The 14910-nt window shown below is 39.8% G+C and overlaps 1 protein-coding gene across 1 annotated transcript; it reads left to right on the top strand.

The window, feature by feature from the left end:
- The first annotated feature begins 384 nt into the window (after positions 1-384).
- Positions 385-6756, top strand: LOC144065989 (uncharacterized). The gene is made up of 2 exons (XM_077589260.1): positions 385-808; positions 4581-6756. The coding sequence occupies exons 1-2, from the start codon at positions 673-675 to the stop codon at positions 6281-6283; spliced, it is 1839 nt and encodes a 612-aa protein (XP_077445386.1). The 5' UTR covers positions 385-672; the 3' UTR covers positions 6284-6756.
- The last annotated feature ends 8154 nt before the right edge of the window (positions 6757-14910 follow it).

The following is a 14910-nucleotide window of genomic DNA, read 5'->3' as shown; positions in this document are numbered from 1 at the left end:
ACACTACCTTGAATGAGGCTGAATGAGAGATTGTGTAGTTCTAAATTGTGAAATAACGTTAAAAACACTTATATTAAAATATTAAAATGTGTTATTTGTTACTTGCAATAAGATCAACCACAATGTAACATTTAAACCAAATGTCCTTAAAATTACCTAACTTTTTCTCAAAATGTAGCTTTTCGATTTAGTGTCACGTCTAGCTAGACTCGAACTGGACTTCGAGCTGCTGTCTTCACGCTGTGGCATTAAGAGACCAAATTTAACATTATCGCCCCCTCTGTCTAAAATCTGAATTGAGAACTTGGTATTTTGAGGTATTGAGACAGTAGAGGGCGATAATGCTACAGTACGTTGGCTGCCAACAACCGTAAAACCTCAAGCGGAAGAAAAAGAAGAAGAAGAAGGGATTCGGGCGTTCATTTCTGCATGGCTAGGGTTTTAACTTTTTGTTTGTGCGCCTCTTGTTTCTCCTCAATTTAATTTAACTTAAATGAAATGAAACCTCGACAACATGCTCAACATTAAATAGTTTGTGGACTCGAACGTCAGTCCGTTTGTCTTCAATCCGTTTTGGGAGTCGTACTTTAGTCTAGCCTAGCTGGCAGCTAACAAAGGAACACGTCGTCTGCATCAGTACGTCGTCAAGCGAACAGAAAAAAAGTGTGAAAAATGTCTGGGAGAACGACGCCGGTTGCGGCAAAGTTTCAGAAGGAACTTTATGGCGTGAAAGATGATCTCTCATGTCATCAACATTCTATTGTTTGCAAAATGATACAAGCTAAAGTTGTTCTTCACAAACTCGAAGGTACGTTCACTTTTGACGATCATAAATGCATGATAGACCGATATATACTTTACGTTACACAATTAATATTTCATAATGAAATATTTAACGGGGTGGCATTGTTGTTTCTGATCGTGACTTTACTGAATGAATCGAAGCACGACAGCGCATAGCATTATGGGTAGAACTGAGAACGTGCTACAATGATGAACCACTAGATGTCGCTAACTGCTGAATATTCATTACTATAATCTGTAACATCTTCCTTCCTTTAGATTACTGTTCTGCAGTGGCGGGCGGTGCATTTTCTGGTAGCGCCTTCAACGTATCAATCCAACCCTCAAAAACTATTTTATGGCTATAAAACCTCTACTGCAGCTACAACTGCGACACATAAAAAATAATCAATAAATTAATGCACAAAAATGGGATAAAATCCACTTCCTAGCAGCATTTCATGATTAAATACAAATACTGGAGCTTTTCAGACATTAAAACCAGCCCAGGGGGGTGATTTTCCCGGGAAAAGACAGCGATGAACGTCAATGGCGTACGGGCAAACATTGCCCGAAAATGGGGTAAAATCCAACCGAACAGCATTTATTGATTAAATACAAATACTGGAGCTTTTTAGACATTAGATCCGGGCCCGGAGTATCATTTCCCCGGTAAAAAGACAGCGATGAATGTCGATACGTCCATACGTGAAATGACAAAAAATGCACTAAAATTAGGTAAAATCCACTTCCTAGCAGCATTTATTGATTGAATACAAATACTGGAGCTTTTGAGACGTTACAACCAGGCCAGGGGGGTGATTTCCTTGGGAAAAGACAGCGATGGATGTCAATGGCGAAACGGCAAAAATTGCACTAAAATGGGATAAAATCCCCATCCTAGCAGCATTTGGTGATTAAATACAAACACTGGAGCTTAAATACATACACTGGAGCTTTTCAGATATCAGAACCGGGTCCACAATTGAAATATTATTTAGGAATATAGCCATATTATACTCACCCAAAATCTTTTTTACACAATATCCATCCTCCTTTCTTTCTTCCTTCTTTCCTATCGCCATCGAAGGTAATGATGAAAGTCGAGCCTGTCCTGTCATATTTCCGGCATAGTCCGTTTTGAAAATGGCTTTAAATCAACACAACAATATATTTGCTTGTGCAGCTAAGTTAGCGCACTGAAAGTGGAACGCACACACCATTTTCCCGGCTGTAACAGGCTTGCTAGCTTCGGAGTTGACCGCCCTTTCTTAATGATGTCCATTTTTTTATGGAAAAGTCCGTCTGGAAAATAGCTTGGTGAGCAAATCTGCAACAGAATCCATTCGTTTTTGCCTGTTTTTGCTGTGAGTCGGCCATTGTGGGTGGAGTTTGCGATCTCTGGCTGCCTCACTATGGCTTTGGCCCGCCTACTAGCCAATCATAGTTGGTGAAAGCAATGACGTATCCCAGCCAGCAAAATGCTAATGTGTATGAAAAAGCATTGTGGGGTTGCAACTCGAAATCTGATTGGTTAAAAGCAACAGTCTAGTTTAATGCAGCAGAGCCCGCATAACTGATTGTGAAGGCTTTGAGGCAGATCTGATCTGGCAACAAATAATGGCTGAAATGTGATTGGTTAAATGCTTCAATATGAAAACACACATCTGGAAGCAGTGCAACCAGGGGGGAAAGCAATGAAAGGAAGCTAACAGACCATTTCGAATAATAAGTATTGATGGACAAAATACAATATGATTCAGATATTTCTTAGGCCAGCAGAGAAGGCCTTGAAGGCCCTAACGGCCCGCCACTGCCCTTTGGCGAAAGCATTTAAACTAAATTAAAATCTAAAACATAAGAGAATGTTTACAATGAAAAGGCTCCAAAAAAAATTGACAAATTTTAAGGAGTTACATCACCAGTGAAGAAACTTTTCTGACCAATAGTGCCATACTTTGAAAAATGCACCTATAAACAGTTTTCAACTCATGTTGCTGTTTACGAGAATACTACAGTAGTAAGTACAGACGCTCCCCTCTTACGAACATTCGACTTACGAACAATGGTACATACGAACATGTCTGAAAATTGCGTTTATGTCGAAAAATGTTCGTAAGTTCGATTTTGTATTGCGCGCCTTTTTCCGATTAGTGCTTCTTTCCGCCACTAATACCGACGCCTGGCGCTGTGAGTGCTCAGTTCACCCAGCATCCACCTTCCTCTGCCCAGTTCGTTGCAGTGCGTAAGTGCGTGACGTATCTCCAGTGCGCAAAGAACCTTTTTCATTTTTATCATGAAATATCTCGTGCAGCCATTATTCAATATGGTTAGTGAAAAGTGAAAGGCTTCTAGTGAGGGAGGTGCAAGGAAGTGGCAAGCCATTTCATTTGAAACAAGTGACAATAATAACAAAGCTTGATGCGCGTGAGAGTGGTGAGCGTTGCACGGGCATACAACTTGAATCGTTCGACCGTCAGAACCATTTATAAACAGAAAGATCGAGCAGCAGGACCCAAATATTGAACGTTGCACAAAGTTTGCAAATCAATTGAATGATGCCATACAGTGCTACCGCATCATTTATGATGAAAAAAAGAAGAAAATTGCAATCGTCGTTAGATCGCTTCTTTCGGCCAGTTTCTAATACATAAATCTCTCTCTATACAGTACTGTACATATTCTCTCCATTTTATAAAATGTTTTTTAGTACAAACCAATATGTGTTATTTATACAAGCCTTAAACATACAAATGCACTTATATAAATGTTGGAGTAATCATTATTATAAATGTGTTTTAAGTTTTATTAGGGGGATCATGTGCAAATTTATAATATAGGGGGGAATGTTGGAGTAATCATTATTATAAATGTGTTTGCAATGAATATAAAGCCTTATAATATACATGCTTACTATATTAATCAATATATCTGCTTATTAGGAATAGTAATGCTCATCCTAAATGTGTAACTATATTAAACAATATATATATATGTGTTGATAGCTTTTATGTTAGAGTTAGAATTAATATGTGCTTTCAACGAAGACAAACGCTTACTCCAAGGTCGCTCTCCAGGACAGCTGGGTCCAGCGAGAGATACAAGTTCGCAAGGACATAAAACAATACACTGAGTACTTGCTCCGAGGACTGATTACTGGAAGATACGCCTCAACCCTTTCCCCAGATGCAAGTTCGCAATGAAGATCTGTGAAGGACGCTTAAATTGTTGTTGGTTCAGCGGATGGCTATCAGGCATATTGTTTTAATTTGTGACGCTAGGTTTGCTTGATTATGGAATTGTTTTGTTTCTTGCTTACGCAATTGGATCGAATCGATAACCTTGTAATTGTTTTGATTTGAGGCCTTAAATGGGCAGGACATAATGCCACTCGTTAGAATAATCTTGACCGGACGAGCGGGAGGATGTATTCTCTTCTTGCAAGAATTAAATGGTGATGTGACTACAGATGCCTTTTTTATTGAAAGCTGAATTGGAAATACCTAAGGATAAACGTACAATTGGATAAACCTAACAATAAACCTTCAATATACTTATATAGGCCTTAAACATAAATTATAATACAAAATATAGCACTGAATCAACTTACAAACAAATTCAACTTATGAACAATCGCTCGGAACCTAACTCGTTCGTAAGTAGGGGAGCGTCTGTACTGCATTGTGACAAAATGGATGTATGGTGCCCTCTTCCATTTGGTTTCATTTCTGTGAACAAGAAATTCAGTCATTTTATAATTGGAAAATGGTTAATCATTTATCTTCGTGTCTTTGCAGGTTTCAGAAATGATCTTGGTGCTTATGGGCATAAGTCTGTTGACCTTGAAGGGCAAGTTGAGCTCCCCCAAATCAAAGAGGAGGAGCCAGAGTTCCCTCAACATCAAATGGGAGATGAGCAACTTCCAATCAAAAAGGAGGAAGATGATTCCACCTGGTCACTTGGTGAGTTCGTGAAGAGGGAAAATGTTCGGGGCGTGGCCAGCGGAGGGGCGGAGCCTGCAAACACCACAACATGGCCCCGAATTAAAAAGGAGGAGCCAGAGTTCCCTCAACAGTGCAAAAGAGAAGAGCAACCTCCAATCGAAAATGAGGAATGTGTCAAATGGTCAACTGGTGAGCCTTTCAAGAGTGAAGATGATCTGGGCGTGGCCAACAGAGGGGCGGAGCTTCTGAGCGGCAGCTCAACAGATGGATGGCGAGCAGAAAATTTAATTGCTCCTTTATCAGATGACAACACTTTGCTTTTTGACGATGATGATGTTGAAGATGTTAAGAAAAATCCCAGTGGCGACAAACTCTGCAAATGCTTTCAGTGTGGGAAAACTTTTGGGAAAAAGTCTTCTTTGAAAACGCATATGAGGAGCCACACTGGGGCAAAACCCCTATCATGTACAGTTTGTGGTAAAACATTTACACAGAAGGGACACTTAATTAGTCATGCAAGAACACACACAGGCGAAAAACCATTTTCGTGTTCAGTTTGTGGTAAAACATTTACAGAGAAGGGAAATGTAAAAATACACACAAGCACCCACACTGGTGAAAAACCATTTTCGTGTTCGGTTTGCGGTAAAGCCTTTTCTCATAAGCAAGTTTTACAAATACACTCAAGAACCCACACTGGTGAAAAACCATTTTCGTGTTCAGTTTGTGGTCAAAGATTCACACAGAAGAAAGACTTAAATAGTCATGCAAGAACACACACAGGTGAAAAGCCATTTTCGTGTTCATTTTGTGGTCAAAGATTCACACGGAAGGCAGACTTAATTAGTCATGCAAGAACACACACTGGTGAAAAAACATTTTCGTGTTCAGTTTGTTGTCAAAGATTCACACGGAAGGGAAGCTTAATTAGTCATGCAAGAACACACACGGGTGAAAAGCCATTTTCATGTTCAGTTTGTGGTAAAACATTTACAGAGAAGGGAAATTTAAAAATACATACAAGAACCCACACTGGTGAAAAACCATTTTCGTGTTCAGTTTGCGGTAAAACCTTTTCTCAAAAGCACCACTTAGAAGACCACACAAGAACCCACACTGGTGAAAAACCATTTTCGTGTTCAGTTTGTGGTCAAACATTCACACGGAAGGGAATCTTAATTAGTCATGCAAGAACCCACACTGGTGAAAAACCATTTTCGTGTTCAGTTTGCGGTAAAGCCTTTTCTCAAAAGCACCACTTAGAAGACCACACAAGAACCCACACTGGCGAAAAACCATTTTCCTGCTCAGTTTGTGGTCAAGCCTATTCTCTAAAGCAACATTTAAAAAGACACGTGATAACCCACACTGGCAAAAAAACATTTTCCTGCTCAGTTTGTGGGCGAACATTTTCCCATAGGAGAAGCTTAAAAGAACACTTATTAACCCACACTGAAGAACAATGTTTTCCTGCTCAATTAAAAAGCTACACAATTGAAAAACTATATACTATAAATATATGGACAAATACTAAAATTGTTATCACGACAAAATAAAATAAATCAGTCGATAGGACAACTACGCCAAGCAGCCCCAGACTCTACTATTTCCCGTAGATAAAGTTCTGCGTAGTGACTGCTGGGATATAGAGTTCTTAATACACCCAGTTCTTCAATACACTTAGTATGACGGCGAGCACACTAATTTGGTGCTCACCGTCATTTCGGCTGTATTTACAAAAGAAATCCTGCCGCTAAATGTTGGCGTCAACAGAGCATTCAAAGCTAGACTGTGAATTATATATATACAACTACGCCAAGCAGCCCCAGACTCTACTATTTCCCGTAGAAAAAGTACTGCGCAGTGACTGCTGGGATATAGAGTTCTTCAATACACTCAGTATGACGGCGAGCACACTAATTTGGTGCTCGCCGTCATTTCGGCTATATTTACAAAAGAAATCCTACCGCTAGATGTTGGCTTCAACGGAGCATTCAAAGGTAGACTGCGAACTATATAAATATATTTATATATATATATATATTATATATATATATATATATATATATATATATATATATATATATATATATATATATATATATATATATATATATATATAATATATTATATAATAACTCAAAGCTTGCCCTCATTCCCGGAGGCTTAAGAACTACAACCGCTCGACCCGGTGTTTTGGAAGACTCATTTGGGCAATTGTTGAATTCGGACACAGAAAATGAGGACTTTGATGGATTTGTGGGTGATGATGACATAAGTAAGTTGTAAAATGTCTAAATAAAGTACAACCAAACTCAGTTTTGCTTCCGTTACCTTTTTAAAAACGTGTTTTTAGCGTGTGGGTGTAGCGTGCAAGAACTATATTTCCCAGCAGTCACTGCACACCGCAACCCGGAAATAGGCTACTTCCGGTAGCCAGCGCTATTGCGTTTCGATGTTCATCCATATATAATATATATGCGTCTAAAAAACGGTGCTTTGTGTGTTTAAAATACAGAAATAGCACCCGTTACTGACACTGCGGCTAAAAATACGATGCGCCGAATAGTCGTGAAAATACGGTACCCACGTCGGTCAGAAACCCTTTTACTGCTCAGCTTCTTGCCAGAGATTTAGTTGTAAGGATAGACTTAAAAGACGCAAATGTGTTGTGATAAGCTGTGGCCAATCACAGCTTTGCTTGCTTTTTCAATTTCTGTATGAAAGATCATTGTAAGTGAAGTATAATTGTATTTTGCATTCTGAAAATCTTGTTTACACTTTTTAATGTGTAATATCGATCAGCACGATTCAAATACAGTAATACCTTAAGATACGAGCTTACTGCGGGGTCGAGCTAGTATGTCAATTTACTCGTATCTCAAGTCAATTCTTCCCATAGAAATGAACAAAATACAAATTAATCCGTTTCCATCCTAAAAAAACCCACCAAAATTTGTTTTAATTTACTACCGACTCACAATTGGAACCATCTGGTATGCTCTCATCTCAAATTTGTCTCGTATGTTGGAACACTTGTATGTCAAGGTATTACTGTATAAGAAAATTAAGTGTCGTTGAAGATTTTATTTAATTTACTATCTAAATAATATGGAAAATGTCGTCACAGTTAAAGACATGCCTAAGAAATTTGAAAAATTGCAGTTTTTGTCTATTGAATTTGCCAGCAAATCCAATAAGAATATTGAGTGTTATTCAAACATGATACATTTGAATGAAAATGATTGATATATTGAATCTAGGATCTAAGAAACATGATTAGAAATATGGTGTGAAAGATAATGAATTTGCTCAAAATAAATAAATAAGTTGTACAATGTCCTTATACTTTTGTCATATTATAAGATGAATCACGATTTTAAACCGATTTAACGTGTCATTTTTTTGGTAGTTCCAATAAAACTCTTTTGGGGGAAAATACTTTTTGGGTCTTTTTGTTGAAAAAAAATCAGCCTTCCAAATTCAAAGGTGACAAAAAAGAGAAGCGTTATTTGCTCAGATTTAATGAATAATAATAATAATCGGACTTAGGCCCCTGTTGTAGTTATCACAACACAAAAAGCCTACTTGTCATCACACGCAGTTTCTGCGTGTGACGAAATTGATGGTGCTTCTCCATAAGCTACATTTACTCGGCAAAAGACCTAAATCTAGTACGGACTTGTAATTGGCATTCTGCTATTGTGGATACAGGTCGCTTACCTCTCGCTTACCTCTCACTGTCTTCCACTTACCTTACTTCAGTCAGCTAGTAGGAGGCAGATCACCACCCAAAACCTCTTTTTATATTACCGCAGAAGGGAATGTGTGTTATGTTACCGCGAGTTTAGATGTCTGATGGATGTGGGGAAAAAACTGTCCTTAAGCCTACTTGTCCGTGCTTTGTGGGACCTATAGCGTATTCCAGAGGGCAGCAGCTGGAACAGATTGTGACCAGGGTGGTAAGGGTCCCCTATGATGTTCTTGGCTCTGCTGAGGTAACGAGGGCTGGCAATGTCTTCAAGTGAGGGCAGAGAGCAGCCGACAATCCTCTGGGCAGTGTTAATCACTTTCTGCACGGCCTTTTTGTCTGCCGCCGTGCTTCCAGCGTACCACACTGTGATGCCGTACGCCAGGATGCTCTCTACAGTGGTACATTAATTTGAACAATTTGACAAATTAATATATAAAAGATTGTTTTCTTTCTACAGGTATGAAAATACGCTAACTTCATTATCTGAAATTAACGGTAAAATCTTTTTGATGTTGAAGGGGATAATTGGGAGATATGTAACTAGATTTTTATTTTATGTGCAACTATTGGAAAAACATCGAGTAAGAAAGTTTTATCGGAGATGATAGACAAACTACAAAGGGAATGTAATGTTAAATGTTTGCAAAAAACTACTAGATTGGGGTATTGCTCATTTCAAACAACTGTGCGATACACATTATTGAATGAATTTGGAGTTTTTGATTAGCATGCATTTTATGTGGCTTAATTGCTGTAAAGGGTACAGGTTTAATATATTAATCCTCGCAAACGGGGGAGATGGTGGTTCATTTCTATTGAAAAATATACTGTTAGGGTTATTGGTCTTACATTATTATATATTTGCTCGCAATGAAGTACGCTTTGCTTTATTTAGCTCATTAACACGAGAGAAAAGTTATTATAGTCTACATCTGCTTGCAATGAAGTAAATGCTTTGCTCCTTAGTTAGACCAAACAACAGGAAGGTTGAATCCTTTTGGACTGCTGGAATGTGGAGAAGAACCTTCGTCTCTACATGACCTTCATTTGTTTTGAGAGCTTAAACTTCTATTGTAACTAGGCTCTTCTACTATTGACTTCTCACTCCTATTTTCGTCTCTCCATGACCTTCATTTGTTTTGAGAGCTGAGACGTCCATTGTAACTAGGGTCCTTGAAGCTAAAACAGGGGAAAGATGCGTGTAACGTGAGAATGAACCTGGACAGAGACGAGTCGATTCGATTCTCTCTTGCAAGAATTTCACAGAGGATTGCCCCATCTCTTTATTTGTGCGGGTATTTGAGAATGCCTATTGGTGAACTTATCATACCACTACTAGGATCCAAGGGTGAAGAGATCATCCTGCCTTTAACTTCCCCGGTAGCCACTAAGTGCTACTCATTGACTATAACTCATTCCTTCATCTATGCTCCAAAGTTCCCTGTCAACTTGATGGGCGGGGACTTTCTTATAAAGATGTGTCCTGTCCAGATGGACATTAACTCCAAGACTCTCCTGCAAGGCACCACCAAGCAACTGCCCCAATCTTTGCTGTGTAAGATATAGTGGCCAGTTGGCTTAATAATTGTTTGTTCATGTCGCACCATGTGGCCAAACGCGCTTTATAATTGTTTGTTAAGATTGTAAAATGTAAGATAGACTGGCCAAACTGGCTTTACAATTGTTTGTTAAGATCGTGGAATGTAAGATAGGCTAACTAGCTGGCTTTGCAATTGTTTGTTAAGATCGTGGAATGTAAGATAGGCTAACTAGCTGGCTTTGCAATTGTTTGTTAAGATCGTGGAATGTAAGATAGGCTAACTAGCTGGCTTTGCAATTGTTTGTTCGCATCACGAAATGTAAGATAAGCTGGCTAACAGGGTTTGCAATTGTTTGCTTGTATTGTGCGATGTGGCCAACTAGCTTAATAATTGTTTGTTCGAATCGCGCGATGTAAGATAGGCTGCGGCAGTTTGTGTAGCTATAAAAATATCGTGTTTGCATACAACTTAGCCATGCAAATGTCTAACCATATCAGCCTAAAGTTTTGTTTACATAAACTTTGTCCTACATCACTGCCTTAGAAATATTACCCTGTTTTCCTATATAAAGACTGACCCACTGTTCATTCGGAGAGAGACTTGCAAAGGACAGCACGCTGAGCGGTTCACAACTGTTAGAGCTCTCTCTCCATCTTGCAGTCTGGTAATAAACCTATTTCCTTTAAATTGATCTCACTTTTCTGTGCCTATTCCCTAAGTTGTATTATAGATCTATCAGCTGACATCTACTGGGCTCGCATTGACACCGACTCCGACGGCTGGAAACAGTCCGAACGCTACTGGCCTTTGTGACCGCCCTGGGTACGGCACCTACGTACATATGATTTGGTTTCTGACTGCTTGCATTGCACGCTCTACTATGATAGGCAAGGTAATGAGGTCTATACTGATTCGTTACAAACAATTGAAGGACAGACTTGGCAAATACATTGTGGCGATTTGTTTATTGGTAACCCGGAGTGGCTTTCAATACACATTTTTCTGATGAACAATTAAAATGGTACATGAAGGATAACCCGCCAGATCCCACCATGTCACCATCTCATCCACATGTTTCCATGATGATATCTCCTCACTTGGTATTTGTCTCCTTGACTGCCCCCCTCAGGTCAGTGGTGTGCTCCTGGATCAGCTTTCGCATATGGCCGATTCATTCCAACTCGGTATTTGTCTCCTTGACTGCCCCCCTCAGGTCAGTGGTGTGCTCCTGGATCAGCTTTCGCATATGGCCGATTCATTCCAACTTGGTCTCAATCGTGGAAGCTTATTGACAAGGACGATGTTTAAAACGTTAAGACAATTTGGAAAACAAACACTTTTTAATCAGTGCTTTTTTGATGAAAATGTTGACCATAATTCTTGCTGAACTTTTATTCTTGACAATGACACTAACCTTCAGAACAATACTGCTCCACCTCCAGGAAAGGTGGACCACTAAAAAAGCAAACGTGCGGGGGTCTCTTTTAAGGTGCTCAGTCAGCTTGATGTCTGCCATCTATAGAAGAAATGGCATAATGAACATTTTGATGGAGAACATAGCATCGGTACGAAGTGGGTTAAGGATGACTCGCATGAGTTTTTTCTTATAAATGTACTCGTTCTCTAAGCATCCTTGACCACCTTGCACACCATCATGGACTTCAAAAGGAAGATTAGTCTATTTTTCCCCATGCTCAAGGCTATTCTTGAATCCCAGACCTTGAAGGAATCCTGCAGGAGTAGCTCTCCTTGTGACTCAATGCATTCATCAAAACCTGAAGGAGGAGAGATGAAGGTGACATGTAAGCAAACTAGACCCTATTCGTGAGCAAATGTTTTGCCATCTTGTCATCATGTTCAGTTACCTTCCAGCATGGAGAGATGCATGGCATCATTGGCATTCTTGGGAATGCCAAGAGTTATATTCAGGGCTTTTTTGAGCTGCTCTTACCCTTCTTCAGAGCATTGCAGCAGATTTTTAAATAAGCCAACAGACGCTTACAATGGCTGCGAGACACTGTTCTCACAGAATAGCGAGAATTTACTGTATATAGGTATTGTTATATGCTCCGTTTGTGTTACATCTTTTGGACCCAATTGCAGTGAAGCAGGCAAGGAGAAGGAAGTAGTACTCAAACGAAACTTTAATAACTTAAACCGGAGGCAATAGACTAACAAAAGACTTGGCGTCAAATAACAAAACAAAACCTGACTAGGGGAGACACGGGAAAGCGAGGAACGAGGAGCGCCACGTTGGATCGAGGAAAATGTGGAAACATGGCATGGTAATCAGCAGACGATCCAACAATGACAAAGCAGTCAGTGGGGTTATAATAGACTGACATGTGTTGACGAGACAATTAGGAACACCTGGGAAACACAAGAGGGAGGAAGGATACACCAGGGGCGGAGACACGACAGCTGAACACAATGGGCAATCACTCAGACAGGAAACCAGGCGGGAAAAAGCATAACAAAACCAAGAAACCCTAACAGTTTGTCTGTTGTGTACTAAAGGAAGTTTAAGATTACATCCATGTTCGTTTCAGTGAGCTGTTTATGTTTTGTTTCATTATGTTATTTGAAACCCCTCTTCTTGGCCAGTCTGTAGTCAAACATTCATTTGGAAGGAAAACTTAAAGCATCACACAACAAACCCACACAGCGCAAAGACCTTTTCAAACATTCAGTAAGAGAGCAACTTTTTTGCTCAGTTTGTTGCCAATGTTTTATTCCTAAGGACAGGAATTTCTTTTCTCATATTTAGATGTAATTTTCGATTGTTTTCACTTTTTTTTACCTGTCTTGTTCAGTTGTTTTTTTAACTGGTACTGCATTTTCTTTTTGTTGAGAACATGCTCTCAAAGTGTATGAAACTAGAATGCAATTAAACACTTGTTGTTGTTAATATTTGAAATAGATGACAAAAAGAAAAATGGACTAAATGTAATGAAATAAAAATGAATTTTCCTATTTGACTATTTTCTGTTCCTTTTTCACAATGAATTTTAGGCCGTACCTGACATGTTTCGCGGTATCACTTCCGCCTTCATGAGAATATCAAGGCATTTCAAAAAAACAATGCGTTTTTTATCAAATTCCGATCTTGAGAAAATGATGCGATCAGGCCAGATTTCCGATCTGATTTTTGATCAGTAGGAATCCCTCAGAAGAAAATGAGAAAGGAGAAGTTTTACCGAATTAATAATTTTCAAGAACAAATTTTCACAGCAATGGTAACACTTGGAAGTGGGGTAGTTTGCTTCTACCAAAAAAGAACTGATGTTTGTAGCAGAGAATGGTTTCGATCCATTGACCTCTGGGTTATGGGCCCAGCACGCTTTCGCTGCGCCACTCTGCTTCTTCTGACATATCACTTCACACTTTACAACAGGGGTCCCCAAACTTTTTCTTGTGAGGGCCACATAACTTTTCCCTTCTCTGATGGGGGGCCGGTGTCAGTTTGTAACAGAAAAAGTGTGACGATCGTAGGGGAGCTTAATTTTTTTTTATTGTTTTCCAGAAAGCCACACATAACCAAATAACCCTTTCCAGGTTCTTTACAGAAAAAAAGTCAGGAAACATATAATAACACTATTAATGAAATAAATAATAACTAAATAACCCTCTCTGAGTTCTTCACAGAAAAAACAGGAAATAAATAACACTATTTATGAAATAAATAATAACTAAATAACTCTCTCTGGGTTCTTCATAGAAAAAAAAGCCATGGAACATTAACTTTCTGTTGTGCCATGCACAATCTTCTCCCTTTGCTCTGAAGTTTATGCACGACACCACAACCGTCATTACAGAATCCCACGTCAACATTTTGCAGCACAGTGCTTGGTGGTGAATTTGGCAGTGGACTCGTAGCGGGGCGGTGAGACCCCTTTTTTCCAACTCCCGGTTCATGCGTCCCATTATTAGACCGCGAGTTTCGGCCACCATGCTAGGAGCCCCGTCAGTCGTGATGCTAGCTAGCTTTGACCAGTCCAGGTCCAACTTCTCCATGGTTTGGCACACTTTGTCAAAAATATCCTCTCCCGTTGTAGTCCCTTTGAGACTTTGGAGGGCTGCCAGATCCTAGCAAATCTCAAAGTTTGCGCTAACTCCACGAATAAAAATGAGCAGTTGCGCTGTGTCTTGCACGTCCGTGCTTTCATCCAGTGCTAATGAAAAAAAGTCAAATTCTTTCGTCTTCTGCTGCAGCTGGGCATATACATTACTCCCGATTTCTTCAACGCGTCTGGTCATTGTACTCACCGACAGACTTACAGCATTAAATGCATCTTTCTTCTCGGGACACACCTCCTCCGCGACAGTATCCATACATTTCTTAACAAACTCTCCGTCAGTGAAAGGCTTACCGCTGCTTGCTATCAATTTAGCAACCCAAAAGCTGGCCCGAACGGATGCCTGGTTCTGCTGAGATAGTAGTCCACTTTTTCGCTTTGAGAGTTTGTCTGCTCGTATTTGGCCTTGCAATCTATCGTACTTGTCTTTGTGACGGGATTCATAGTGTCGGCAAAGATTGTATTCTTTGAATACCGCCACCGTCTCTTGACAAATGAGACAAACAGCCTTTTCTTTGCATTGAACAAAAAAATAATCGTTTGTCCACTCCAGGTTAAATACCCTGCATTCTGAATCAATTTTTCTCTCACCTAACTTTTTCGCCATTATTCCGTTCTCAAACAGGTTGCAGTTTTAATATGCTTGAATAGTCTGCGATGGTCCCAGGGCTCCGCCCTCACCTGCGATCGTCCAGATGTCCCGGTAACACTGCTCGTACATGCAACGGTGGACGTGCCCGCATGCATCAAAGGGAAACACGGAAACACTCTACCCGCGCGTGTCACCAAAGAAGCAATGCAAAGCCCCGCTT

Source organism: Stigmatopora argus, chromosome 20 (assembly GCF_051989625.1).
Source record: "Stigmatopora argus isolate UIUO_Sarg chromosome 20, RoL_Sarg_1.0, whole genome shotgun sequence".
Classification (NCBI taxonomy): domain Eukaryota; kingdom Metazoa; phylum Chordata; class Actinopteri; order Syngnathiformes; family Syngnathidae; genus Stigmatopora; species Stigmatopora argus.
This window is presented reverse-complemented; position numbering and strand designations above follow the sequence as displayed.